Raw genomic sequence first — 27,058 nt, 5'->3', positions numbered from 1 at the left:
AGCATCCACAGCCGGAAATGCCATCCTATCCTATTTTACCATCCCAAAAAGCTACTTTATCAATTATACCATACCATTTTTCAATACACCCAACATCTCAAAACTCTATTTCTTTTCTCAGTTTATTTAAATATTCTTTTGGCGAAAACCACATTTTAGCCCCTACATTTTCAGGCGATTCCCATTTTAGTCCCTACATTTTATTTTTACCGCTTTTAGTCCCTATCCTGAAAAACGCTTCTCGTTTTGGTCCCTGCCGTTACATCAGAAACGGAAATTTCACAGGTGGTAAACGACATACACTATTGGCCTGACGTGGCCATTAAAATAATAATAAAAAATGCCATGTCAGCATTTAAATTAAAAAATTTAAATTTATTAATTTTAACTAAATAAAAAAAATTAAAAACAAAATTAAAAACTAAAAATTACATAAATTGAGATCTAAGTGTGTCTTGAACAAGAACACAAGCCCAAATCTAAGAACACAAACCCAAAAATTAAAATCCAAAAATTAAAAATCTCAAAATCACCATTTTCTCAAACCCAGCAATATCATCAAATCCTAAAGCCTCATAGTAACAAATCAATCCAAAAATACAACACAACCAATCCAAACAAAAAATTCTCAAACGTTTGAAGCAAGCCACAAACCCAGGGACAATCACAGTGACCAAACCCACCAATAAATCACAAACCGATAATGAAATAAAATAAAATAAAATAAAAACCAAACCCTGAGATCAAGAACAACAAGAACACAGTTCAAGATCTAAGAACAAAGAAAGAAAAAAACACCCACATACAAACACTTTCTTTCCTTCACTCAAACTCACTCAAAAAAACAACACCCAGATCTAAAGTAGTGTCGATCCCGGTCTAATTCGTCGGGTCGGGGCGGGGCGTAGTCCGACTCGTCGGCGATGAAGATCCAGAAGGTGTTTCGAGGGTTTCTGGTGAGGAAGAGCGTGAAGAAGATCGCGGCGATCAGGAGAGAAGTCGATGAGGTGGAGAGGCGGATCTCGAGGGAGGAGACGCTGGAATCGATGAAGAAGGACCTGAAGGAGAGGCTGAGGGTGAACGAGATGCTGATGAGCTTGCTCTTCAGGTTGGATTCGGTAAGAGGCGTCGATTCGGGGGTTAGGGATTGCCGGAAGAGTGTGATCAAGAGGGCGATCGCGTTGCAGGAGTTTTTGGACTCCATTGTTGCTGATGGACAACCTTAACCCTAGGAGGTAAGGTTGATGAAGCTTCCGATTCCTCCGAAATCGGGGAAAAGGAAGGTAAAGTCTCTGAGTCTGAGGTTGAAATTTCTGGTGCTAATTAAGCTAAATTTGTATTTGAGCTAAATTTTTTGGGTTTATTTTGTGTTTGTTTCCTAAGAAAATATAGGTTTATGGGTTTGTTGGAGATTGGATTGTTTACTAGGTTTATGGGTTTGATTTGCTGGAGAATTCAGTGTTGTATGGTTGATTAGTTATTCAATTATGGACTTTGTGAAAATTATGTGGATTAGTGATTTGCTGGAGAATTCGGTGTTGAATGGTTGTTTGTTGTTTTTTTTTTTTTTTTTTTTTTTTTTTAAATTTCTGGGTTTGTGTTCTTGGATACGGGATTGTGTTCTTGTTATTCTTGTTCAAGACACACACTTAGATCTCAATTCATATGATTTTTAGTTTTTAATTCTGTTTTTAATTTTTTTTATTTAGTTAAAATTAATAAATTAAATTTTTTTAATTTAAATACTGACGTGGCATTTTTTATTATTATTTTAATGGCCACGTCAGGCCAACAGGGTATGCCGTTTGCCAGCTGTTCAATTTCCGTTTCTGATTTAACGGCAGGGATCAAAACGAGAAGCGTTTTTCAAGATAGGGACTAAAAGCGGTAAAAATAAAATGTAGGGACTAAAATGGGAATCGCCTGAAAATGTAGGGACTAAAATGTGCTTTTTGCCTATTCTTTTTTATTATTTTTTTACTATCTCTCTCTCTCTCTCTCTCTCTCTCTCTCTTTTCCTTTTCGTCTCTGTCCCTCAACCTCTGGCACAAGAACGGATAAGAAAAAAAAAAAAACAACCGGCAAGGTCTCTCATGGGCTTAACACCACCACCGTTCAACCACCATCAAACCAAAACCAAATTAAACCACCATCAAACAGCGCCACCACCCCAAAGCAACGCCACCACCATCAAACCAAAACCAAAACTACATTAAAAAAAAAAACCATCAAACCCAACGATCAACCCATTAAAAAAAAAAATCAATATCGGAGCCATTAGAGCTCCGATTCAAACCCATCGGAGCCACCACTAGCAAACCCATTCAAAACAAATCACCAGCAAACCCAGCCCTCACACCGATCCAAACTCAGCCCTCACGCCGATCCAAACCCAGCTCGCCGATCCAAACCCACCATCAACTGCTTCTAGCCCACCACCATGCCCAGATCAACCCATAACCCTCACGTCCAGATCAACACAGAAACCCACAAATCCATAGGAACCCCATCGGAATCCATAACAAACCCATCGGAACCCTAGCAAACTGAACTGAGATAGAGAGGACGGAAGTGCTGAGATTGTATGGGTTTCGGGTTTGAAGAGGAGAGAGCAGAACGAAGTACAGAGAAATTGGAGAGAGAAAGTGAAATGAAATGAGAGAGAGAGGAGAGAGAAGAAGCATCAGACAAATAAAAAACTAATTTTTATTATACAATACTGCTACAGTACCATCTTACATATAAGATGGTATTGTAGCAGTATTGTAAATATTTTTGCAATAGGATGCTTTTGCAAGTCCGGCTGTTGGGAGCTTTTAAGGCTGAGATGCTAAATACTAGTGGCATATGACATTTACAAGTCCCACTGTTGATGCTTAGAATTACGCTGCTTGTGCTTAAAATTCCCAAATGGAACGGGTTTAGAATTCTAAACTCATTTAAGTTTAAGATTTTGAGAAAGTGATTAATGAAAATTCTAAGCATTATTTATATACAAGATCTTGAGATTTTGAACAATGAGGTTTTAATATTGAGAAATGAGAATTCTAAGCATTAGAGTTTTGATTCCAAAAGTTTGGGATTTCCAAACACTAAGAGTTGAATTCCAAGATTTTGATTATTTTAATCTTTGAGGGGTTTGCTCATGAGAAACAATAATTTTAAACACTAAGGAGGCATTTGGTTTGTCATGATGTCACATTACCATGATGTGCCCTTGATGTAATGCACATTATGGTAATGTGACATTGAGGTGTTTGGTTCACTTAGGGGGCGTTTGGTTTGCTTGATGTAACATCAAGGTATAATGCTACATTATTGTAATATTAGATTACGGTATCACATTACAACAATGTAATGTTATCATACTGGGTTGAATAGTTGCACTTCCATCACATCTCAATAATGTATTGTTTTCTTTATTTGATTGGTTTTTAATATTCCAAAAATAATTAACAAATTTTCAATAAACTTCCAAAAATATCCTTTTAAATAATTAAACAAAATTTTATGTCATTTTTTTCCCCTTTCTCACCAACCAAACAACTTAAGATACATAAAAATATTAAACAAATTTCTTGCACTTTCCCACATTTTTTCACCTACCAAACAGTTGAAATCCACCAAAAATAAGAAATATACAGAAAAGCCCTAAAAAATATAACCCCAAATCAAAGAAATACATAGAAGCCTAACAAATCTAACACCAAAAGAAGCCATACTAAATTTCACAATATATATATATATATATAGGATTCTTGGAATCGACGGCTTGGGATCTAATATCTGAGATTGTCTCCGACGAGGTAGCCACCACGAGTTGACAACCACCACAAAGCCACCTCCAACTCAGACGAGTCAGAACCACCGCTTGCCTACAATCAACCCTTGGAGAATGACCTGGATGCGGGCTATTACAAGGCACACTCATTAGCCACGATTTTTCCTCATTTTGGATGCGTGATCCAAATTGTGAAAACATTATCAGATTTAGCTAGGATTCTCTACTCGACTTGGGAACTACTATCACTGCTACCACTACTCTCACTACTACTCTCGTAGTTGCCACTACTACCAGGGGACTCGTCTTGATATTTGTCTATTTCTCTCTCTGTACTACCACTAGACGCAAGCATATTTATAAGAATGAATAGAATTTCCTAAAAGACGAAAACCTAAGGATGAAGGAAAGGAAGTACCAGACGAGAGACTAGAGACGAGGATGACTAGATGGAGCTCTTGGACTTGAAGACAGAAAGGAAAATATTAGAAAAGTGAAGGGTAAGACAGAGAATGTACATATTTATAGGGCCCAGAGGTGGGTCAATGAAGTGACGCGGACCAACCATAAGCTGACACGTGGCATATTCCTCAAAAAAATAAATTGACGCGCCTAGTCAGCCAATAAGATTGTGACACGTGGCGTAATATGATACGACGAAATCCAACTAGAGCAAGGACAACACGTGGCATATCAATTGACCATTAAAGTATCGACACATGTCAAAAGCAAATAGTTATACAACTGTGTTCAGGACAACCCTTGGACAAAGGGGGCAACTGATGGTGAACCAAAAATTGGACTATCTCCTATTCGTCCATAGTGTCGTCCAAGTCCAGAAAGGTTGTCCTAACATAAGAAGGTCGTCCAAGGGTAAGAAGGTCATCAAGCATGGAAGCATTTGGACGACCTCCCAACACTTAGAAATTATCAAAGTAAATTTATGTTCAAGAGCTTATAATTCGGACCATGTTCCACTATTCTGAAGTATGAGCAAAATCCTTATTCATCGCTCTAACTTCCCACTAAATTCTTAACTTTTGATAACAGTTGTAGAAGATAAGTCTGAACCTTCTAACTTCTATAGTAGTTGTAGAAGTTAAGTCTAAACCTTCTAACTTCCATCCATATTGAGGAAGTTACTAAATAAATAACCACTCCAAAACTCACTATAAAAGGACTCATCCATATTAAATGAAGGTAAGTTTCCACCACCCCTAAAGTTGGAATTCTTAAGTTCTAGAGAGAAAACTAACTTAAACATTGAAGGGTTCTTGGCCGGTTCACCTCGGTTACCTTTGATCTTGTGTTTTTTTTTTTTTTTTTTTTTTTCCAGGTCTTCCAAGCAACCACTAGCCTATTGAAGCCCGGAGCATTCAGCTTACTGATTTTCTGTGCATCATCACAATCCATCAATGCAAAGAGGAGTTTACTGACCAGTTTGGAATTGGAATGTCAAATGGATCCTTCAAATCAATAACTCTCTAATGCAAGGAATGCCATCAAATTTGAACTCAATGAATTAGTGGCTCAGGAAAATACTTATTGGCATCAGCGCTCAAAAATCTCATGGATGAAGGATGGAGACCGCAATTCAAAGTACTTTCATGCAGTGGCTTCTCAGAGAAGGAGGAGTAATGAGATTCTAAAGCTTAAAGATTCCTCTAGTATATGGCACTCTTAACAATCTGATTTGGAGAGGGTGGCAACTGATTATTTCTAGTCAATGTTCACCAGTGTTTCTACCAGTTCATTCCAATAGGTAATTCATCGCGTTCGAGAAGTTGTTACCCCAGACATGAACAACACTTTATTGGCCGATTTCACACAAGATGAGGTGAAGAGAGCTTTATTCTAAATGCATCCAACAAAAGCATTGGGACTTGACAGTATGAATCCTTTATTTTTTCAAAAATACTGGCATATTGTAGGTATTGATGTTTCTAATGCAGTTCTTTACTGTATAAGCTCTAGTAATATCTTGCAAAACATTAATTTTGCTTATATCACTCTGATCCCAAAAAGAAAGAATTCGGAAATCATGTCTCATTTCCGACCTATCAGTTTCTGCAATGTCATCTTCAAGATTGTTTCTAAATTCTTAGCCAACAGACTTAAGCATATCTTAGGCAATATTATATCTGAATGTCAAAGTGCATTTGTAGCGGATAGAGTGATCACCGACAACATCCTTATCTCCTTTGAAACTTTGCACTATATGAAGTCAAAATGCCAAGGGAACACTACACATATGGCTCTCAAGCTTGACATGAGTAAAGCCTATGACAGGGTTGAATGGGATTATCTAAAGACTTTGATGTTGAAAATGGGGTTTCATCCAAAATGGGTTGATCTGATCAAGGCAAGGGTCTTATCCGTATCTTACTCAATGTTGGTAAATGGAGTTCCTTCAGGCTTTATCAATTCCTCTAGAGGCATTCGCCAAGGGGATCCTCTGTCACCCTACTTATTCCTACTTTGCATCGAAGGATTCTTGACGCTACTAAGGAACGCTGCTCACCACAGGGATTTACATGGAGTTAGCATCTCAAGGAATGGGCCTCAAATTACCCACCTATTATTTGCAGACAACAACTTACTCTTCTACAATGCTTCTTTATCGGAGTGTTGTATTATCAAGGAAATTCTTCATGCTTATGAACTTGCATCAGGACAGAAGGTAAACTGTGATTAAAGCTCCATTTTTTTCAGCACCAACACCTCCCAATCATTAAGGGAGGAGATCAAATGTTTCTTAAATGCTAACTTCAATGAGTCCCTAGAAAAGTATCTTGGGCTACCACCCATAATTGGCAGAAGGAAAAAGCAAGCATTTGCAGATATCAAGATCAAAATCCAATCCAAACTTTGTGGATGGAAGGGGAAGCTATTGTCACAGGCTGGCAAGGAGATTCTCTTTAAATCTGTGGCTCAAGCTATTCTAGTATATGCTACAAATTGTTTTCTTCTTCCAATGGGTCTGTGTGATGACATGAACTCGATGATGGTGCAATTCTGGTAGGGTCAGAAAAATGAGGAGAAGAAAATACATTGGCTGAGTTGGAAGCATATATGCTTAGCAAAAAAGGATGGAGGATTGGGGTTTCGAGACCTCAAATGCTTTAATATAGCTCTATTGGCTAAATAGTGTTGGAGGCTTCTCCATAATCAGGATTATCTATTTTATAAGGTTTACAAAGCTAAGTATTTTCCCAACACATCCTTTCTTGAACCTGTTGTTCCTAGTCACTTCTCCTATGCTTGGAGAAACATTACTCATGGGCGACAACTTATCATTCAAGGCAGCTGTTAGAGGGTAAGCAATGGTACCTTGATCAACATCTGGACATATAAATGGCTCCCCTCTAAAGCCAATCAAAAAGTCCCCTCTCCTCGTACAATCTTACCACCTGAAACAAGAGTAGCAGATCTTATGGAGTTCTCTTCATTTCAGCCTAGATGGAAAATCATACTCATTGATACAATCTTTTATCCTTTTGAAGCTTCAATCATAAAAACCATTCCTTTGAGTCCTTGAAGACTTGAAGATTCTCTAGTTTGGACTAGAAACAGATCTGGTGCTTTCTCGGTTAGAAGTGCATATTTCTTACAAATTGAGATTGAAAGAAATTCAGGAGGAAATGAAACTTCATCCTTAAACTCATCTCGGCTTCATCCATTTTGGAATAGAATATGGTTTATCTAGGTGCCACCTAAGATCAAAACTTTTGTTTGGAGAGCATGTAATGATAGCTTACCAACATGCACAAAGCTGTTGAAAGGAAGATTTTGAACTCTTTCTCTTGTGTTCTTTGTAATGAGGAAGCTGAAACTTGTGATCATCTCTTTTTGGAATGCTCCTTTGCCCAAGCCGTTTGGCTGTAATCTCCTTTGTTGAGTGATTACAGAATCCATTTCAACATAAAATTCATTGATGCAATGAATGCTGCCCTCAAGAGCTTATTTGCATCAGTTTTTGACACACTTTGCATAGCTTGCTGGATGATTTGGAAGTGTAGGAATAAAGTGGCTTTAAACAACATTGCCCCCTCTCATAAGGACTTATGGTCTCGGGCAGATCTGTACAGAATGGAGATTTTAGAAGTGCAGTAGAAAAACACGCAAGAAAGCAGTTTGACAATAGTGAAGTGGAATCCTCCTTAGTCAGACTGTGTTCATAAACTTAATGTGGCTATTTCCCAATCAAAGAAGTCGGCATCAATGGGTTTTGGTCTCATTATTCACAACAATTTGGGTGAAGTGCTATTTGCTTCCTATGAAAGAACAAAGAAAAAACCGAATGCCCTGTGCACAATAGCTTGTGTGATGAGGAAAGCATTACTCTTCTGCCAAAACATCAGTTTTTCTAAAGTCCAGTTTGAGTACAACTTTACAGAATTGGTGGATTTGTTAAATTCTGACAGAACATGCTCATTAGAGGTTGCTTGGATCTTTGAAGACATTTCAATTATTAGAGATAGTTTTATTTTTATTTCTTTTGCTAGTACTCTTTTACGATGTAATTGTGTCGCACTAGCTTTAGCTAATGCTGCAAAAGAGAAAGAGGAGGCCATTCTTTAGTTAGAAGAATGCCCTTCTTTTTTCTTCCCCATTGTACAAAGTGATTTACATCAATAAAGTCTACTGTTGCTTCTGCTAAAAAAAAAAAAAAAATTCAAATAGTTGGAGAAAAAAACAATGGGTGTGAACTATATTCAAATAGTTGGACAAAACTTACGATGTTGATTATCTATATTCTCAAAGAAGTTTCAAACTAATGATCTTAACTCTATTTCTTTTCATTCCTCTTCACTTCCAATCCCTCTCTCATTCCTCAAAACTAGATAAGTTTTGTGGACCATTTTTCACATGCCTCGATGAAAAATTCAAATATTGTGAAGAACTACTAAAAGCAAAAGCGGTGCACGTTATTGATTATTCCAATTGTATTATGAGCAATTATAAACACTGCATGTTTGATTTCACTGAACTTGACCCGGACTATTTGAAGGCTCATCGTACATGGCAAAGATGCATCATATAAGTTTCCATTTCTGCGGTTGCTGAATGTATGGTTAAATGGTTGGAAACTACAAAATATGAAAATAATGAATGTGAAATCTCTTAGACATAGAATAAAAGAAAGGTAAATTATGTATTTGGTCCGTATTTGGTCCATATTTTTTACACTATATTTCAATTTGGTTCTTAACCTTTCAATTAGGTCAATTTAATTTTTAACCTTTCAGTATCATGTCAATTTAGTCCCTACCATTATCTTTAAATGAAAATTGGTAACATGACAAACGACTAAAATAAAAATTTAGTTTGTTGCCACATCAATGAAAACTAATTTTTTTTATTATGGTCATTAGTCATGTCAACAATTTTCATTCAAGAGATAAATGAAGTGACTAAATTGACACGTCAATGAGAGGTTAGGACCAAATTAACACAATTGAAAATTTAGGAACCAAATTGAAATATGGTGTAAAAGATAGGGACCAAATGTGTAGTTTACCCATAAAAGAATTTGCTCTAATTGCATATTTGGTACTCTCTCTCTCTTTCTCTCTCTCTCAAGCTTGGAATGCACATATGCATGAGAAGTATATCTGAACAACCAACTCCTGTTCTTTCTATAGTCGATAGCATCAAGCTTGAAGGATAATCTAGACCGTAAGGTTCACCATAGAGCATGCAGACATTTTCCATAATTTCTATTATGTTTCATATAACTCTAGATGGCTATGCTTCAATCCAACCATCAAAATTTTCTCCCTTATACTCTTTAATCCTTCTTCCGCACCCTTCTCTCTTCCTTAATATTTTACATCTTCTTTTTTAGTTGTTTATTATGCTACCCAACTCTTTTTGGCTTTTTTGGAGGGGTGTCTCTTTCTTATACGGTGGTTCTCTCTCTCTTACGGTGGTTCTATTTGAGTTTCTTTTTTCTTTAGTTATTGTTTAAAATGATGATTATTGTTAATTATACATTTTGTGTCACCAGTTTGTTGGTTTACTTAGTCACATGTCAAACATGTGCAACTCTATTATTAAATTAAAATAAAATTACTAATAATGTTATTTTAATCAAGAGAAGAGATTGGAGGTTTAATATAAGTTATGTAAAAATGAGGGAGATAAATTGGAAGTTAGGGTTGTTTTTGGTTTTTTTTGTTTTTTGTTTTTTTTTTTTTTGTTTTGTTTTGTTTTTTTTTCTTAGGCATAAACTTGTAAATTAAGTAGTAAATAATCTGGTGTGCTTTCAAAATGGCCATAGTTTTATAATTTTCTTTCTTGAAAAATCAATTAATTTTGTTATGATTAAGTATATTTTTATAAGAAAAATATGTCTTATATAATTATATCTATATTCTAACTTATGATATATATCAGAGAAATTTTTGGTAGTATAATTAATAATATGGTGGTTTGTGTGGTTTTGTACATATATAATATTTTCTTGCACAATTATGAAAAAAGTGAATGTATTTGTTATGAAATCTACACTTATAATTCCCCTAAAGATTTTCTCCTAAGTGCTATAATGTTGTGTTTTGTAGGGAATAATACCTTCTTTTTTCTTTTTTTGAGAATCAAAATTGGAATAATATTAATAAAAAAAAAAAAAGCGCAGTCCACCTGAACTACATTGTGAATATAATGGAGTATCTTCCATCCACACTACATAATCTGAAACATTCCTAGCATAGCTAGCATACCTTGACTGTAAAAAAGGTAGACAGAGATTATATACCATAGCACTCATAATTCCAAATTCAAGCGAAGACATGAGGAACAAAATGAGTGCACTGTCTTGTAGTTATGACTAGCTAACTAATCCAACTCATCTTGAATACATAGCTTTTGAATGACGTTCATATATTTACTGATTTGATATTCAATTATAAGTTACAATGTAAAATATTGCTCTACCAATTGATACACATAATTTGTTTCACAAAAAAAAAAAAAAAAAAAAAAAAATTTGATACACATACATGTTTAGTGGCACTGAAAACCTCAAGCTTTTACATTTTCTTGCATTCATATGTGCACTAAACATAATTTTTTTTGTAACGTACCTCATACTTATTTTACAAGATAAAATTTTCTATTCAACCAGCATGTTTTGGCACCACAAACAAAATATACCTTTATATTTTCTTGCTTCCTTTTTGTGCATTAAATCATCATTTTCCTATGATTCTAAAAAAAAAAAAAAATCATTTTCCTATGATTTATCTCCTAGTTTTTTTAATTATTATTTTTACTATAAGCATATTATTCTATGCATGTTCTTCATTTTCTATTTTAAATATTAACTTACGCTTCATATTTTTGTGAATTATGATTTCAGATTCACTCAGAGGAATCTCGTGGTTCGTGCAAAATCTATACTTTCAATGTGGCGATTCTCAAGTGACCCTGATTTTATATTATGTTTCCTCTCCCAAAAAAAAAAAAAAAAAAAAATATATATATATATATATATATTACGTTGTCTTGAGGTGTGTAAATATTATCCAAGAATGTTAGAATACCGATTGCATGTTTTGGTATTTTTTTTTTTTTGAAAGGGAAATATACTGACATTAAAACCATAAAGCAAAACACATAAGTATAACATTAAAGGTTCCTGCATAAGCAGTCCAGAAACAACATAATTACAAGCCGTTTACATTCAAATCGGATTGTAGAAAGGAAGAGATACAGTGGGGAGCGACTCCTTTCAAGAGGCGATGGAGACTAGATCTTTGAGCATGTTGAGCAAGCTCGTGAGCTACGGTGTTGAAGCTTTTATTGATGTGCTTGAAGAGGCAAAACTCAAAAGAAACACTCACCTGGAGAATTCCTTGAATGATATGCCCCAAGCTACTCCCCGTGGCACCTTCATTGATTGCTTGGATGGCATTTAGGGAGTTAGATTCAACAATGACCCATGCCAGATGAAGCTCTTGAGCTAATAAAATGCCATGCTCCAAAGCAAAAACCTCAGTTAGTTCAGCAGAGAAGCGAGTCTGAAGGGGTTTACACAGAGCAGCCACAACATCACCTTTGCAGTCTCTAATGACAACTCCAACATTAAAGAAACTGTCTAGCTCAGAAGAGGCCTCATCAACATTTATCTTGTGGAATCCTGAGGGAGGAGGAACCCAGCTGGATGGGGTGGTTCTAGGTTGGACAAGATCCCAAGTTGCCGTACTAACAAAATCTTCAGAAACATTTTTTGCCAATTTCCACACTTGAAGAGGAAGTAGACTAGAATCCTTGTGCACAATCTTATTTCTGTTAAACCAAATAGCCCAAGTGATGGCAAAGAAAAGCTCCAAGTCCTGAAGAGTTGCATGGGAGAGAATGAATATTGTGGAATCACGAAAGGATTTGTTGATGCCATGAGTGTGAAGAGGATTATCTGACCAAAGAAACCAAACCGATGTTGAAAAGGCACAATAAAGAAGGGCATGGTCAAGACTTTCAACTTCACTGCTACAAATAGGGCAGCCCCTAGATTGAGTAATCCCACCAGAAGTTCCTCACCATGCTTTCAATATCATCACATACGCCTTGCGGAAGAAGGAAGCAACTCATGGTGTAAGTGGGAATTGCTTGAGCTACCGCTTTTATAAGGATTTCCCTCCTCCCCATAGAGAGGAGCTTACCCTTCCAGCCAACTAGCTTTTGCCCAATCCTCTCTTTTAGGATAGAGAACACTTGCATTTTTGATCTTCCAATGAAAGAAGGAAGGCCAAGGTATTTTAAGTGTCTAGAGTCTTGCATAGGACCTAGGGCAGCAAAGATCTCCTCCTTGACTTCTAGAGCAGTATTGGGGCTGAAGAAAATTAGGGACTTATCAGTATTGATCTTCTGACCTGAAGCATCCTCATATTTTTGGAGTAAAAACTTTAACTGATTGCTTTCCCCCGCACTGGCCTCGTAGAAAAAGATGCTATCATCCGCAAAAAGAAGTTGGGTAACTCTTGGACAGCCCCTACAAATGGAAATGCCTGTCAAAAGCTGGTTCCGGGTTGCCTCATTGATAAGAGCTGAGAGCCCCTCAGTGCAAATAAGGAAAAGAATCGGGGAGAGGGGGTCCCTTTGCCTAAGCCCCCGTGTAGGCACAATGTTACCACAAGCAACCCCATTTATAATAACTGAGTATGAGACTGAAGTGATACACTTCATTACAAGGTTTACCCACCTTGAGCTGAAACCCAGTTTCTCCATAACCCCCTGTATAAAGCCCCACTCGACACTATCAAAAGTTTTACTCATATCTAATTTGATAGCCATAAATCCATCATTCCCTGCATTTTTGTGATTCAAAAAGTGCATTAACTCAAAAGCCACAAGTACATTGTTAGTGATTAATGTCAGGAGTGAAAGCACTTTGGTTCTCTGAGATGATATGAGGGAGAATAGCCTTAAATCTATTTGCAATAGTTTTAGATATGAGTTTATATACTACATTACACAGAATTATGGGGCGAAAATCAGACATCTTTTTGGGGTTATTTACTTTAGGGATGAGGGCAATATTGGTTTTATTGAGAGAAGCCAGAGACATATCACTATTGAGAACATTTAGAACCATATTAGTAATGTTACATCCCACAATACTCCAATGTTTTTGGTAGAAAATTGCAAACATACCATCAGGGTTGGGTGCTTTTGTGGGGTGGATCTGTTTGAGAGTGATGGTAACCTCCTCCCTAGTGAAACACCTGTTAAGGCTTTCATTCATATCTTCCATCACCCGTGTGGGAATGGCGGCAATTACTTCATCGATCCGTGATGGGGAAGCCGTTGTATAAATGCTGACAAAGTAGTCAATGGCCGCTTGAGCAATACTATCTTTTTCATCACACCATCTGCCTTGGCTGTCCCAAATTCTCAGAATAGTGTTTTGCTTTCGCCGTTCAGAAGCTTGGGCATGGAAAAACCTAGTATTTTTGTCACCCTCCTTGAGCCAATGACCTTTGGCTCTTTGCCCCCAATAAATTTCCTCATCATTCAGAAGGTCATTGATTTCCCTTCTTAAACTGTTAATCTTATAGCTAAGCGTTCCATCCTTGTCTTGTAAAGTCAGGGAGTTCAAGGCATTTCTTTTTGTCTGGATCTTCTTTGGAATCTGCCTATACACATTAGAGTTCCAACTCTTCAGGTACGCAGCACAGCTATTAAGGTTATCTATAACCCATTCCGGCGTACCGAGGTCAAACCCCATTCCCCAAGAATTTTCGATAATAGCCTTACAATCTGCATTTTTGGTCCACCTTGCTTCAAAATGAAAATGATTTGTACGGGTTTGGTGATGGACAGTTGAGTCAGATAGGAGCAAGGCACTGTGATTAGAAGTTGAGTCTTCCAAATGATACACTTTCATTCCCCCAAATTTTTCAGTCCACTCAAGGTTGGTAAAGGCTCTATCTAATCTTAAATATATTTTGTTTTCATCTCTTTGCATATTACACCAAGTAAACTTAGAACCACAGTATCCTAAATCCTAAAAAGCACAATAATCAACCACCTTTCTAAACCCATCCATTTGTTGTTGAGTCCGGATAGTCCCCCCAGATTTTTCAGCATTAGACAATATTTCATTAAAATCTCCTAAGCATAACCAAGGGAGGTGCAGTTGATTATTCAGGAAAGCTAAAAGTGCCAGGATTCATATCTTCGATGCGTCTCCGGATGGCCATAGAAGCCTGTCAACCTCCACTTAATGCTTTTCTCTGCATCATTGATCAAAACATCAATGTGGTTCTGCGAGAAACTCTTAATCTCCAAATCTATCTCCCTAGTCCACAGTAAGGCAAGTCCCCCTTTTCTGCCTACACAAGGAACAATAAGCCCATTTGCCAGCCCAATCCTGTTCTTTATTCTTTCCATTCGCCTATTTTTTGCCTTTGTCTCAATCAGAAACACCACTTTGGGATTCCACCGTCGCACCATGTCATGCAATGCTCGAGCTGACCGGGGGTTCCCCAGCCCCTAGCAGTTCCAACTTATAACCCTTATTGCTACCACCATTATAGCAATTTTTCCATACCAAACTCCATACAAAGTATATGCAAAAAAGAATAAAAAAATCCAGGGGTACAAATAGAGCATCAAGCAGAACCAAATACAAGGGGAAGACCCGAAATTCAGACCCTTAAAAAGCAATAAGGAAAACCTAAATCAAGTAAAAACTACTCACTAATGTCTTTGAGTAGCCACCCCTAGCCAAAACACACCAAATTCGGAAATGCCCTCACTTGCTGGAGATTCATCCCACAAAAAAACTTCTGGCAGACTGAAAAAGATAGCACCACTGACATGGTAGAGAAAATGACCCACTTGGTGGTAGAGAAGTAACCCACACTGGCCAAGAAAAATGCCCATTGACAGGGTAAAGAAAGCCCCACAATGGTGGAGGAAGACCCACAACTGGGCGGAGCAACCAGACGGCGTGTGACCCACAGTAAGGGGACATCCGGCCCACCAAGGAGGCAGATAAGGCCACACTCCGGAGTAGAGCTCGCGAACGCGGAAAAGATTATCTCAAGCGTACGATAGCAGGAGTCTTTCTATTGTGTGCCGAGAGAGAACACTATTCCACCGATAGCAGGGAAGTTCAGGAAACATAACTTTAGGTCCTTGTTTTGGTATTTTTTAGCCTAAATCTATGTTGATTGGGGCATTTTGAACCTAGAATTTATGTCACGTGAGATCTGAATTTCGTATTACATTATATTTATTTATTCCGTCTATGTGTTGAGATATTCTAGGGTGTGACGGGCGATGTGTACAGGGTTCGAGTACATATTCACTGCGGCATGCTGATTCATTATTACCAGCGATTCCAATTGTGTTGGATAATATCTCAAATAAGATATCTTAGGTAGAGCATTCTTGAGGCCATGACAAAATGATATTAGAGCCAACTTAGTAATGCCATGTGTTATATGGTGTGATAGAAGGGGAAGAATATGAAGAAATATAGAAGATAATGAGAATAAGAACAAACTTTTTAAAATTAATTTTTATTGATAAATAATTCTTTTGTATAATAAAGTGGTAGTGCTCACTGCTCATGACCTCCTTTTTGATAGTTAAGGCGTAAATAACAAAAAATTATAGTACAAGTGGTCCATATGAAATTAACCCAAATCTAGGGGGTCTTTTTGCATTTTGCCTTAGATCACATCATTATACCGTGCATTTTGTTAGTTATTTTTTCCCTATATTTTAGAAGAATATATAAATTCAAAATTTTTATGATTGGGTTTTGTTGATATTGTATTTTGCCCTTATGATAATCGATTAATTTCCCTCGAAGCTTTGAAAATTTGAATTAAGCTAGCCCATTCACACCAAAGAGTATTAAATTGAAGAATTTCTTGAATTTATATTTGAAGTCTTATTTTGACCAACTTTGACTAACTTTTAGACGAACATTGACAAATCTTTATCTGCACACTTTTAAGTTTTAACCTAATCAAACGATAATAATTTTCACAAATTTATGGCCAAAGTCAAATTTTGGCCAAATATATGACTGTTTGATTTGACTAAATATGGTTCCATCTAAAAGAGTATGAAATTCCCTTCAATTAGACTATTTATGAGTAAAAATCAAGCTAGAATTAAGTGAGATATTGAGAAAATACAATAAAATTACCTTATTTTTAGTTTGTTGCCTCAAATAGCAATAAAACCAGCCACCCAAGTCACTAATTTGAATAGCATTTGAGTTTAAGAATTGGCTACTATAATGAATAGAAAATGGTTATATATTGTGCACATATTAATTTAAAAATAAATTTCTTATAGTAAAGTGGTCCCGCGCACACTGTGTGACCATTTTCTATATTATAGTTAATAGAATTCTTTCTCAAAAAAGAAGAAGAAGTTAATAGAATTAAGATGGAGATGTTTCGCAAACCTTAGGGGTTAATTATTCAAAATTGACAGCATAATACATTAATTTATAATTGAACCGAACCCCAGGAAGTCTCTTTGCATTTTGGACTTAAAATAAGTTATGTGAGTAGACACAGAAAGTTAGTTATACGAAAGAGTGAGACTACAAATGAAGAAAGGAGAAAAGAGAAACTAAAATAAAAAAGCATTGAATGCGTCACTTTTAATTGGGGATAAATAATGTAGGGTCACAATTTGGGGCCCAAGCCCAAAATGTATAGAGTTTTGGTCCAATAAACCCAATACAATGAATTTGTAGAGAATGGGTCAAAGAACTAGGTCCTAATGAGTTGGACAACGGCTAGTATTGAATTGTATGATGATCAAACACAAATAAAGGATGCTGATGTCAATGATCCTTCAGTTCGAGGAGGTTAAATCTGTATATAATGATCGCTCTAGAATATCAGAATGGTTTAGATTGCTATACTATATTTTCTCTCCACTTTCCGATCCCTATCTCATGGAGGGTCTCTCACATTATATAGCCCATTTTGGGCCATCTTGATCCTATATTTGTTGATTATTTGAGTCCCTACTTGAATGCCAGTCCCATCAGACACCCCCTTTCAACCTTCTGTGAGTTGTGGTGGCCAATGCAGCATTGTTCAGAGGTCTTCTCCACACAAATGCGGCCAGAAAAGTAGCTGCAATGCATTTAATGCGGTGGTAGCAGTTTTTCCTTAGATATTTTGTGTTTCCTTCTTCCCTGTATGTTTATGAGGCACATCCCTATTGCTAGAGCCTTTTGGAGGGGCCCTCTAATTGCTAGAGTACACATTTGAGCTACATTCATCGCGTCCGAGGAGGTATTCCTCCTCGGATCATCTTCCATTTATTCCCTGCTTATGAGACTTTAACCGGGGATCTCTTTACAACCATTTGCCTCTCATTGGACTTGTTAATTGTCCTGGGTAAAGCCCAAAGCCTAATATATGATCTTGGGTCCTTACCCATACAAATAATATCTGAACCTGTAATGTTTGTTTTATGATGATTGTTTTTTATCATCAAGCTGAGAAACTAATTGATTTTTGGTATATTAGAATTCGAACTCATGCCCTTATTTAATAACAAATGATTTTACTAGTTGAGCTAAGAATCCATAGAAGGTATATTAGTTAGAAGTGATGTTAGTTTACTAAGACGGCTTTCTTGAATTTTCCTTCAACTATTCTAGTCTTTATACATTTTTGATATTTTAGTAAAACTATGTAATTTACAAAAAAATTATTTTGGATATTTAATAGACAATACTAAAAGAGGAGAATCCCCTTCTTGGTAGTAAAGACTCACTTTAGGTAAAGATTTGCTCATATTTAAATCCTTCAATTTTCTCTATTTTTTAACCATATTTGTGACACGTGTTATTTATGTATAGTGTATAATTGTATATAAAGTTTTTTAAAAATGTCACAGATTTCTGATTTGACTAAAAATTAGAGAAAATTTAAGAATTTAAATGAGATCCTGTTCCACTAATATCTTCTATAAAAATTTAAGGTATCACCCTTTTCAGCATAAAAGAAATGAACATTGTCTGCACCTTCACCAAAAAAATAAAATAAAATAAAATAATTGTAGGCAAATAAGTGAATTACTCCACAAATATTTGGCTACAACGGCAATCCCAAGCCAATTGGTGTTGTTATTCGGGACTCCTCTGGTAGTGTGATTGGGGGTTTAGCTTAGCGGATTCACCTCCCAAACTCTTCTGCTATAGTCGATGCATGCTTTAGCTTGTAGGAGGGTGGTCCTTTTTACAAAGGAAATGAGTATATTTAGAGCTGATTTTGAGGGTGATGCTGAGTTAATAGTCAAGAAACATGAGCAATCCTGAATTTGGTCACGTTCTGTATGATTCTCTTGTGTTAGCTAACGACCTTCGTGTTTGTTTTTTCTCTCATGTAAAAAGAGTAGGCAATTTTGTTGCTCCTTTTCTAGTTAGACATATCAAATCTAGTGATAAGCTGCAGGTTTGGGTTGAATTATCTTTGATGACTTAGTTCTACTTACAATTCGTGGTTCTGGGTAGTCTTTATCTGTGTTTCTATTCTATTTCTAGGCTTTTGGGTCTAGTCTTTGTTGAAAAACGAATTATTTTTACCATATCAACGAAATGATGAAAAGGGAAAAGAAAATTAAACTTTTAATTATTTTTTATAAATTACAATGCACTTTTTTCAAGGACATGTCAACATGTTTACACAAGGAATAATACATGTAAAAAAAATTCACGAATTCAACCTTTAAAAACACATCACAAATTCAAAAATGATATTTATGTTTTTTTAATAATATTTATGCATAATTTATATTTATCGTATTTTAAACCCAACTAATATAACAATAAAAAAAAACCTCCCTTTCATAAAAAAAAAAAAAAAAAAATCACCCAAACATTTAATTATTTTTGGAAAATCAAATTCACCTCTATTAAATTAAATTTACAGCGGTGGACAAAAACAAACAAAAAAAAGAAAGAATTTATGATATACACACACACACACACACATATATATATATATATATATCAAAAAGCGTGTAACAGCAACACGTAATCAAAATTATTCACCACGGGGAAGCGCATCGGGGCTTTATCTACCGAATCTCGAAAGCCTCTCTCTCTCTCTCTCGCTCTTAGATTACTTCAATTGGTTAGTTTTCTCTCTCTCTCATATTACTTTTGATGGATCCGCTGTATATTATGACTTTGTTGTGTAGATTTTCCATCTTATTCTTGTTTGGGCCAATTTCCCTCTAAAAAGCACCAAATTTTCTGTTATTATTGTTGTTGTTGTTTTTTAGAACTAGAAATTGGAATTGGGTCTAAATTTGTTTTTATTTTAGTCCTAGCTGATGACAAATTTTTAAGGTTAAAAAAAAGTGATCCCCAACCCACAGATTTGTGTTTAAGCGACTGGAAGAAGGTTTTTGTTGCTGTGATTTGTGGGTGTGGTGTTAACTGTTAAGATTGTCTCATAAGCACTTTTCTTTTTCCTCTTTTTGATAGAAGTCTCATAAGTACATTTATAATTCATTTTAGTCTGTGGCTAAAACTTAGGAATAGTTCCTTAGGTAGGCTTGAATTTACGATGCCATGGAAAAGATAACATCATTTGTGCGTTATTTATAAATGGACTCTATAGTCTATTCATAACGGATTTTGCACAACAATGGCTGCTACCTAGAAAGCATGGATACTTCATTTGGGGTGCTGTACCGGTGTTGTATCCGTGACATACCGGTGTTGTACCCGCTATGTCTATGTTATAATTTATTAGAAACTGCTTGAATCGCTGTGTTGTACATGTACCCGTGTCCGTGCTTCCTAGGCTGCTACTCTAATCTGTGCGTAAGACTTGCAAATAGCTGAACTATCTAATTTTGTTGTGTATTACAAATTGCCAACTCATTAATTTTCTATCGTATACTGACACGGTTACAGTTACGTTTCAGATTTGACGTTAATTTTATAGACAAGGGCACACAATGCAGGTTGGTTGCTTTAAATCAGATTAAATTTCTTTTTGATGTTGTCTGTTTCGGTGGGCATGTGTAAGTGTTATATGTCTTGATTGATAGGTGGTGATATTGAAGTCGTAACCAGTAGTTGTTTGTTATTCTTTTTTTTTGTTATGCATTATCTAGATTAGATTTTGAGAGTTGAAACATTGATTTTGATATAAGACATGTACCTAGTTGAGCAGCGCAGTTGAACTCTACATGAACTTGTAGAAGATATGGATCTAGACTAGTATGTCCGTTAAACAGATTTGTTGTATGGTTTAGGTCTTTTCCTCATATGCAGGAACTTTTATAATGGATTGTGTTGTCTTCAGGCATCAAGGGCAAGGCTTTTCAAGGAATACAAAGAGGTGCAGCGGGAGAAAACAGCTGATCCAGATATTCAATTAGCTTGTGATGATTCAAATATATTCAAATGGACTGCTCTTATCAAGGTATGCTCGGTTTTTGATTCCATTTAATCTGGTGTACCATGTTGTTGCTTGATCGATTTTCTTTGTTCAGGGACCATCAGAGACTCCTTATGAGGGTGGTGTCTTCCAGCTTGCTTTTGCTGTTCCTGAGCAGTATCCTTTGCAACCTCCCCAAGTGAGGTTCTTAACAAAAATTTTCCATCCAAACGTTCATTTTAAGGTATGATTTTTTGTATGATACCTCTCACAATAACTTCAGGATACATAGGTACTTGCATGCATATGAACTTGTACTGTATTGTAGAAGGTTCCTTTACGCTGTAAACACAATGGGAAGCCAAAATGTGCAATGGAGAAACAGTGATATTGATCCTTTGTATGTATGAATGCTTCATTTAAAGTTGCATTCATGTATTAATTTTGATAGCTTTTCCATGTGCCTAAAAAGGCCCTGGAAAGATGCTAAAAATAGGGTTTCAAGCTTGTGGACTTGTGTGATTACCACACAGAGAAGACTGTTATCAGAAAATGCTGAAGTGCTTGTGAGGTTCTGAGCATGGTTATGACTTATTTTGTTGAATTACCAAAAACTTCAGAGTACAGTGTCAGAGGTTTAAAAATAGTTAAAATTTTGAAATATGCAAAGTTTAGGACTTCATTGTTGAATGAATGAATTTGGTGTTGAGTGAATGTTGGATGCGGAATATTGGTGAAGTGATGTGAGGATAATCACCTTTAATTCCTGGAAACAAATTCAGTTAAAACCAAATTAACAGTTTATGTTCAGCTGATAGGTGAAACAAATCTCACTCAATACTATTGATCTGTAATATATTTTAATTTTTTAAAAGATAGAGTTGAGGCCTATCTAAAATCCAAATTGGCCTACTGATTGGTGAATTTGAACTAGTCTCACCTTTTGGTGAGCTGTTAGCATCAAAAGGTAATAAGAGATGCTGAATATTTATTTTTAATACAATGTTGCTAAAATGGTTAACTGAGTGTTAATTTTTTCTATAAGTAATTGACTGTCATTTATGTTAGATATAATGTGTTTCTCCTGCAGACAGGAGAGATTTGCCTTGATATCTTGAAAAATGCATGGAGCCCAGCTTGGACACTCCAATCTGTTTGTAGGGCTATAATTGCTTTGATGGCCCACCCAGAACCTGACAGTCCACTTAATTGTGATTCAGGTAGTTTTCTGTAGTTGTATGTGTTATTCTTACATTTTGTTAAATGAAACTATCAGATTCTAAAAGGTTAACAGGTTATGAAGTGCCCAGTTTTTAGTTGCTTAGAACCAAAAGAGTGATTTTTTTTTTTTTTGGGGGGTGTGGGGGGTGGGGGGGTGTGGGGGGTGGAGGGGTGCATTTATCAAAGATTGAAATACTTGTCCAGCAGTCTTGAGGTAGCTGGGATGTAGTAGGGTGGAGGAAGTTGATTTGATTTTTTTGTTAAAGGGGGGAAAAAGAAGGGAGTGGGGAGGGTCTGGTTATTCTGAATACTGAATAGGATGTGGATTTGTTATTAGCAGTATTTGCCTCTGATTTGTTTTAATGGATTTGGAAGTCCTGTCAAATTCGCATGCAATATATTCCAGGATAGCAAATCCCCTTGTAGAGCCTGACAAATTATGTATGGTGCAAGTCATCAAGTTATGTGTGATCACATGGTAGTTTTATTTGCGATTTTGACATGTGAATGCCATTTGGTTATTAAGAAAATGAATGCAATTTCTTTTCTCACTTTGGTTATTTTATATGAGAAAATTCAATATCTTTTAGGATAACAATTTCCAGTTTCCATTGCCCTTTTTTTGTTTTACATGGCAATTCCACAACCTCGCCCCCCCCCCCCCCCTCCTTCCCCAACTAAGGGGGAAAAAAGCACAGCCTAAGATGTTTTTATTTCAAATAGATAAAAGTAAATAGAAGATGCACTTGCCAGGGTGCAGCCTAGTGGTTGGAGGCTTGGGATGAGCTGTTGACCCAAACATATTCTTGGGTTTGATCCTCACTAGAAGTTTCCCTGGATTGCTTGATATTCACAGTTTTGGTGGGTGGGGTTGTGTATTTGTGGTTTACTCCCCAGGAGTGAATTCAAAGGGTCTTGTCTTGGTGAGGTTCCATGTCATAAGAGAGAGAGAGAGAGAGGATGCAATTTAAGCTTGTAGCGGTACATCAGAGATTCAGAATTCAGTTATGTGGGGATATTTTTTCTTGTGGTTTTGACACGTAGATGAGTAGATCTGATTACTTTTCTCACTTAGGTTATTTCAACCAAGACAGTGCAGAAAATATTTTGTTGGTTTGGCATTCTTCATTTAACTTTGAGGTATTACTCACTTATGGTTTTTATTTCAATTGGATTATATTTGCTTGGGCCAGGTAATCTTTTACGCTCCGGGGATATTAGAGGATTCCAGTCCATGGCAAAGATGTATACTAGGCTGGCAGCCATGCCCAAGAAAGGCTGAATTGCTCAAGTGCTGTTCGTTCTCATAGCATTGAGTGCAGTGTTGCTTCTATTGTGCAAAGAAACCTTAAATGCAATTGATGCCAGATGGCAATTGTTTCTTGTTATTTTTCTTTCTCGTAGCACATGTAATATGCTTACAAGTGAATGTTATCTTGGGTATGAAAATCTCCAAAACTGAAAGTGGTCGGATTTTGTCACAGCCATATTTTGTAGAGTATATATTGCAAAAATTTGGATATAAGGACTGTGAGCCAGTATAAACAGGGTTTAGGTTGTGCGAGTGAACTTGTGCACTGGAGGTGACACAGACACGACACATGTCGGTCAGGTGTCTCGTCCAATATATAGGAGCACTTGACAAAAGCCATACTCGTAAAAATACTATACGCTCCCGGTTTACATCTTTCAGAAAACATAGGTGAAAGTTTTTTTCAACATGAACATGTGAGGATAGTATGTAATTTATTATGGATTTGGCTTGTGTCCAGTGCACTAGATGGAAGTCTTGCCTGTTTATTAAATCTATTAAACAATAACTAACTAGACATTCTACACAGTCCATCAGTCTAAGCCTGTTTATTAAATCTATTAAACTATAACTGACTTAACTATAACTGACCTGACATTCTATACAGTCCATCAGTCAGCCTGTTTATGAAATCTATTAAACTATAACTGACCTGACGTTCTATACAATCCATCAGTAAGAGAATATACATTTATACTCACAATCTTGACAGCAATCATTGGAATGCATCATCTAGAGTATTGAAATGCTTAGGGTAGATTATGATTCTTGGTATATGTTATTCTGGCTATCCTGCTATCTTATTTGAAGGTTATTGTGATTGCTAACTAAATATTGATAGTGACCAAACAATTTCCACCGATAGATACATTGTTTCTTTGGCAGACAGAGTTGTAAAACCCAATCAACTATAGTCATAGCTCTAGACTACGCAAATAGAGAAGCAGAATGACTGAGGGATCATTTAGCTAATATGAGTAAAATGGATTCTAGCTTACTATACATTGAGTTTGTGACTGATAGGTTGCAATTGCTCGAGCAAACAGTTTATACTGTATAATGGTAAAAGTAGACATACGTAATACGTCTGAGAAGTAATATTGTGATGCAGCTAAGTAGTGACAGGATATATCCCTAGACTTGGTGAAGTCAATGGAGAATTTAGAAGATCCTTTGACTAAGGGATTAGCTATAATGCCAATTGAGGATACATCAAAGGGATGGGCTTAAAGCCAAGTCTATGAGCATTTGAGCAGCATTAAACTATTATAGAGAACTATAGCTCTAGGTTCATCCTTATGGTGTAGATAGTGCTAACTGCAATTTGGGAGGTTAAGCACAATGCTCTTAATGGATCCATAGCCCGTTTCGGGTGGTGTGTTTTAGTTGCAGTTACACACTAGATGGAATCCAACCATGTGAAGGTATTCTCTAAGAACATCCATGAAAATAGTTAAGAAATATGGCTGAAATGTGACAAATTGAGGACCCTGTTTGAATGGAGGAATGTTGTTTGTATGACACTAATAGAGTAATAACCGGTTCACATCTAAAGATTTAATTTGATCAAGTCTCTACTCTCTTTGTTTATACTAAGTGACGATTCAAGTGAAAAGACATCGGCACCTATGAACTTCAAGTGAAAAACCAAAGAAAAAAAAAAGAACCATGTGTGGGATTCTTGGCAATCTATTATTAATTTGATATCAAGTGGATTTGTCATATACTCAAGGTCAATGAGTGATTTTTACATTCCTTAATGGCAAAAAACAGAAGACCAAATTCAGTCATTTTTAGGACATTTTTTTTTCAGGCTGAACCAGGGGATTTTTGCAGCCGAATGAGCCCACATTTTGAATATTAATGGTCCTTTTGGATTGAGAAGGGGAGGGGGAGGGGGAGGGAAAGTAGAGTAGAGTAGAGTAAATTTGGCTCATAATTAGCCTATTTTCAGCTAACTTTACTATAATCTCCTCAATTCTCTCTCCTTTCCCCCTCAATCTAAATGGGCCCTAAGATGGGCCCACAAAATAATGCCAAAAGAATTTGCCGCTGTCCTAAGTATTGAGTTTGACTCGGGGGAGAGAGAGAGTAAAGTAGAGTAAATTTGACTCATAATTAGCTTATTTTTAACTAACTTTACTCTACTCTCCTCAATTCTCTCTCCTTTCCCCCTCAATCTAAACGGGCCCTAAGATGGGCCCACAAATAATGCCAAAAGATTTTGCCGCTGCCTTGAGTGTTGAGTTTGAGTCCTATTGAACTTGACATAATAATATTTTATTGAAATTATATGAATTGTTAGAAGGTTGCAATTTTCAAATCTCAATTCTCATTTCTCATGCCTTGTTTAACGTGAATCACATTGTTTATATTGCTCCTATTTCTAATGAGTTAACTTTTAAAATATGGATAAAAAATAATTAAAATTTTTATTTTTTATATTATTGGCGTGACACCAATCATCGGAAAATAAAATTTCAATTTTAAACAAACCAAAGTACAAATCTCTATTTCTTTAGCCTATATAAAAATAACAGTATTCTTAAAAATGTTATATCAGATTAAGATCTGGTATACAATTAACTACTCTTTCTTACAACATTTTTTTTAATTTAATGATTGATATTTAAAGTTATTTTTTTTAACTTTAAATCTCATCTATTCATAGCTACTGCATCAGTTGCACTTGATCTCAATCCTGTGATATCAACCTAAGGTAGGTTTTTCAAACATTTTTTTTTTTTACTACCAATGGTTCTTGTAGGTAGCCGGTGAGTGGGAAAGTGGTGAGTTTGATTGTGAATATATATTTATTTTTTTGTCCTTGAAAACTTTTCAATGAAAATAACGAACTACTTTCTTTTCTTCTTTTTTTTCTTAAAAAGTAACGAACTTCTTAAATTTAACTGATTGGTGTCTTGATCAGATGATAATTAGCTATCATTAGGAGCGGACGCCATAGATTAAAACTCTCTAAACAAAAATGGTAATATGTGTAACACTACCAACCACTTAACTTCTTAATTTTTTATTTACTTATTTTGTGGTTTTACTTTATGCGATGTGTTTGGTTTTGTGTTCAAACATTAGTTGTCTATCATTGAATGAAACCATTTTTTTTTTTTTTTTTTTGTACATGTGATTCCTCCGATTGTTTCAAACTAGTGGTACTCTTTCTCATTGGTTCATGCCTTATAAGGTAGAAAGAGGGAAGTCATCTTTCCAATGTGGGACAAAAGAATTCAAGGCAAGGCAAGGCAAGGCAATCAAGCCAAAAAGCCAAAGCCAAAGCCAAAAATTCTTGAGTACCTACAACATATATATATATATATATATATGATTTAGAATTTAATTGGATTTAAACTCTTCGACTTTTGCACCTAATAATTCATTTGCCACAAAATTAAAAATAGATGGACACATGGAGGAAAATTGGACTCCAATTGAAATACAATTTAAAATCTAATTGGATTTGAACTCTTTGATTTTTACACTTAAGAATTTGCTTGGCACAAAATTAAAAATTAAATGAGACACGTGATGCAAAATTGAAAATTCCATTAAAATCTAATTGGATTTTCTCAACCTATTAATATATATATTATGCATCTTACTTGATCATCAAGTCGCCAAAATATCTAGATCATTATACCTTTAAAAAATCAAGTAAAGTAAGATGTACTTCATTATTTCAAACTTTTTTGTTTTGTTTTGTTTATCATGTTGGGTTGGATTAGATTCTCTTAAAAAAGGGAAAAGTTGGGTTGAGTTAGGAAAGAGAAGGAGAGGTAGATGCATAAAAATAGTCCAATACAGCTTTGAAACTATTAAAGCATTTAAATATTAAAATGA

General features: G+C 35.9%; 1 protein-coding gene across 2 annotated transcripts; it reads left to right on the top strand.

Annotated features, from left to right (window-relative positions):
• Nucleotides 1–19,277: 19,277 nt before the first annotated feature.
• On the top strand, nt 19,278–23,416 carry LOC126709225 (protein PEROXIN-4). 2 transcript variants are annotated; one of them, XM_050409355.1, is made up of 6 exons: nt 19,278–19,410; nt 20,213–20,251; nt 20,596–20,715; nt 20,786–20,914; nt 21,761–21,890; nt 23,085–23,416. In XM_050409355.1, exons 2-6 carry the CDS (start codon nt 20,246–20,248, stop codon nt 23,171–23,173), a joined length of 474 nt encoding a protein of 157 aa, XP_050265312.1. In that variant the 5' UTR covers nt 19,278–19,410; nt 20,213–20,245; the 3' UTR covers nt 23,174–23,416. The 2 variants fall into 2 exon arrangements, with proteins under 2 accessions (XP_050265312.1, XP_050265313.1); XM_050409356.1 differs by having other exon boundaries at nt 19,284–19,410; nt 20,202–20,251.
• Nucleotides 23,417–27,058: the final 3,642 nt, after the last annotated feature.

Source organism: Quercus robur, chromosome 12, assembly GCF_932294415.1.
Source record: "Quercus robur chromosome 12, dhQueRobu3.1, whole genome shotgun sequence".
NCBI classification, from domain to species: domain Eukaryota; kingdom Viridiplantae; phylum Streptophyta; class Magnoliopsida; order Fagales; family Fagaceae; genus Quercus; species Quercus robur.
The sequence above is the reverse complement of the archived record's forward strand: the minus strand, read 5'-3'. Positions and strand labels throughout refer to the sequence as shown.

Excerpts from the sequence above, each read along its gene's own strand:
- LOC126709225 (XM_050409355.1), top strand. Across the intron at positions 20,716-20,785 it reads AATGGACTGCTCTTATCAAG|GGACCATCAGAGACTCCTTA; the intron begins GTATGCTCGGTT and ends TTCTTTGTTCAG. Across the intron at positions 21,891-23,084 it reads TCCACTTAATTGTGATTCAG|GTAATCTTTTACGCTCCGGG; the intron begins GTAGTTTTCTGT and ends TGCTTGGGCCAG.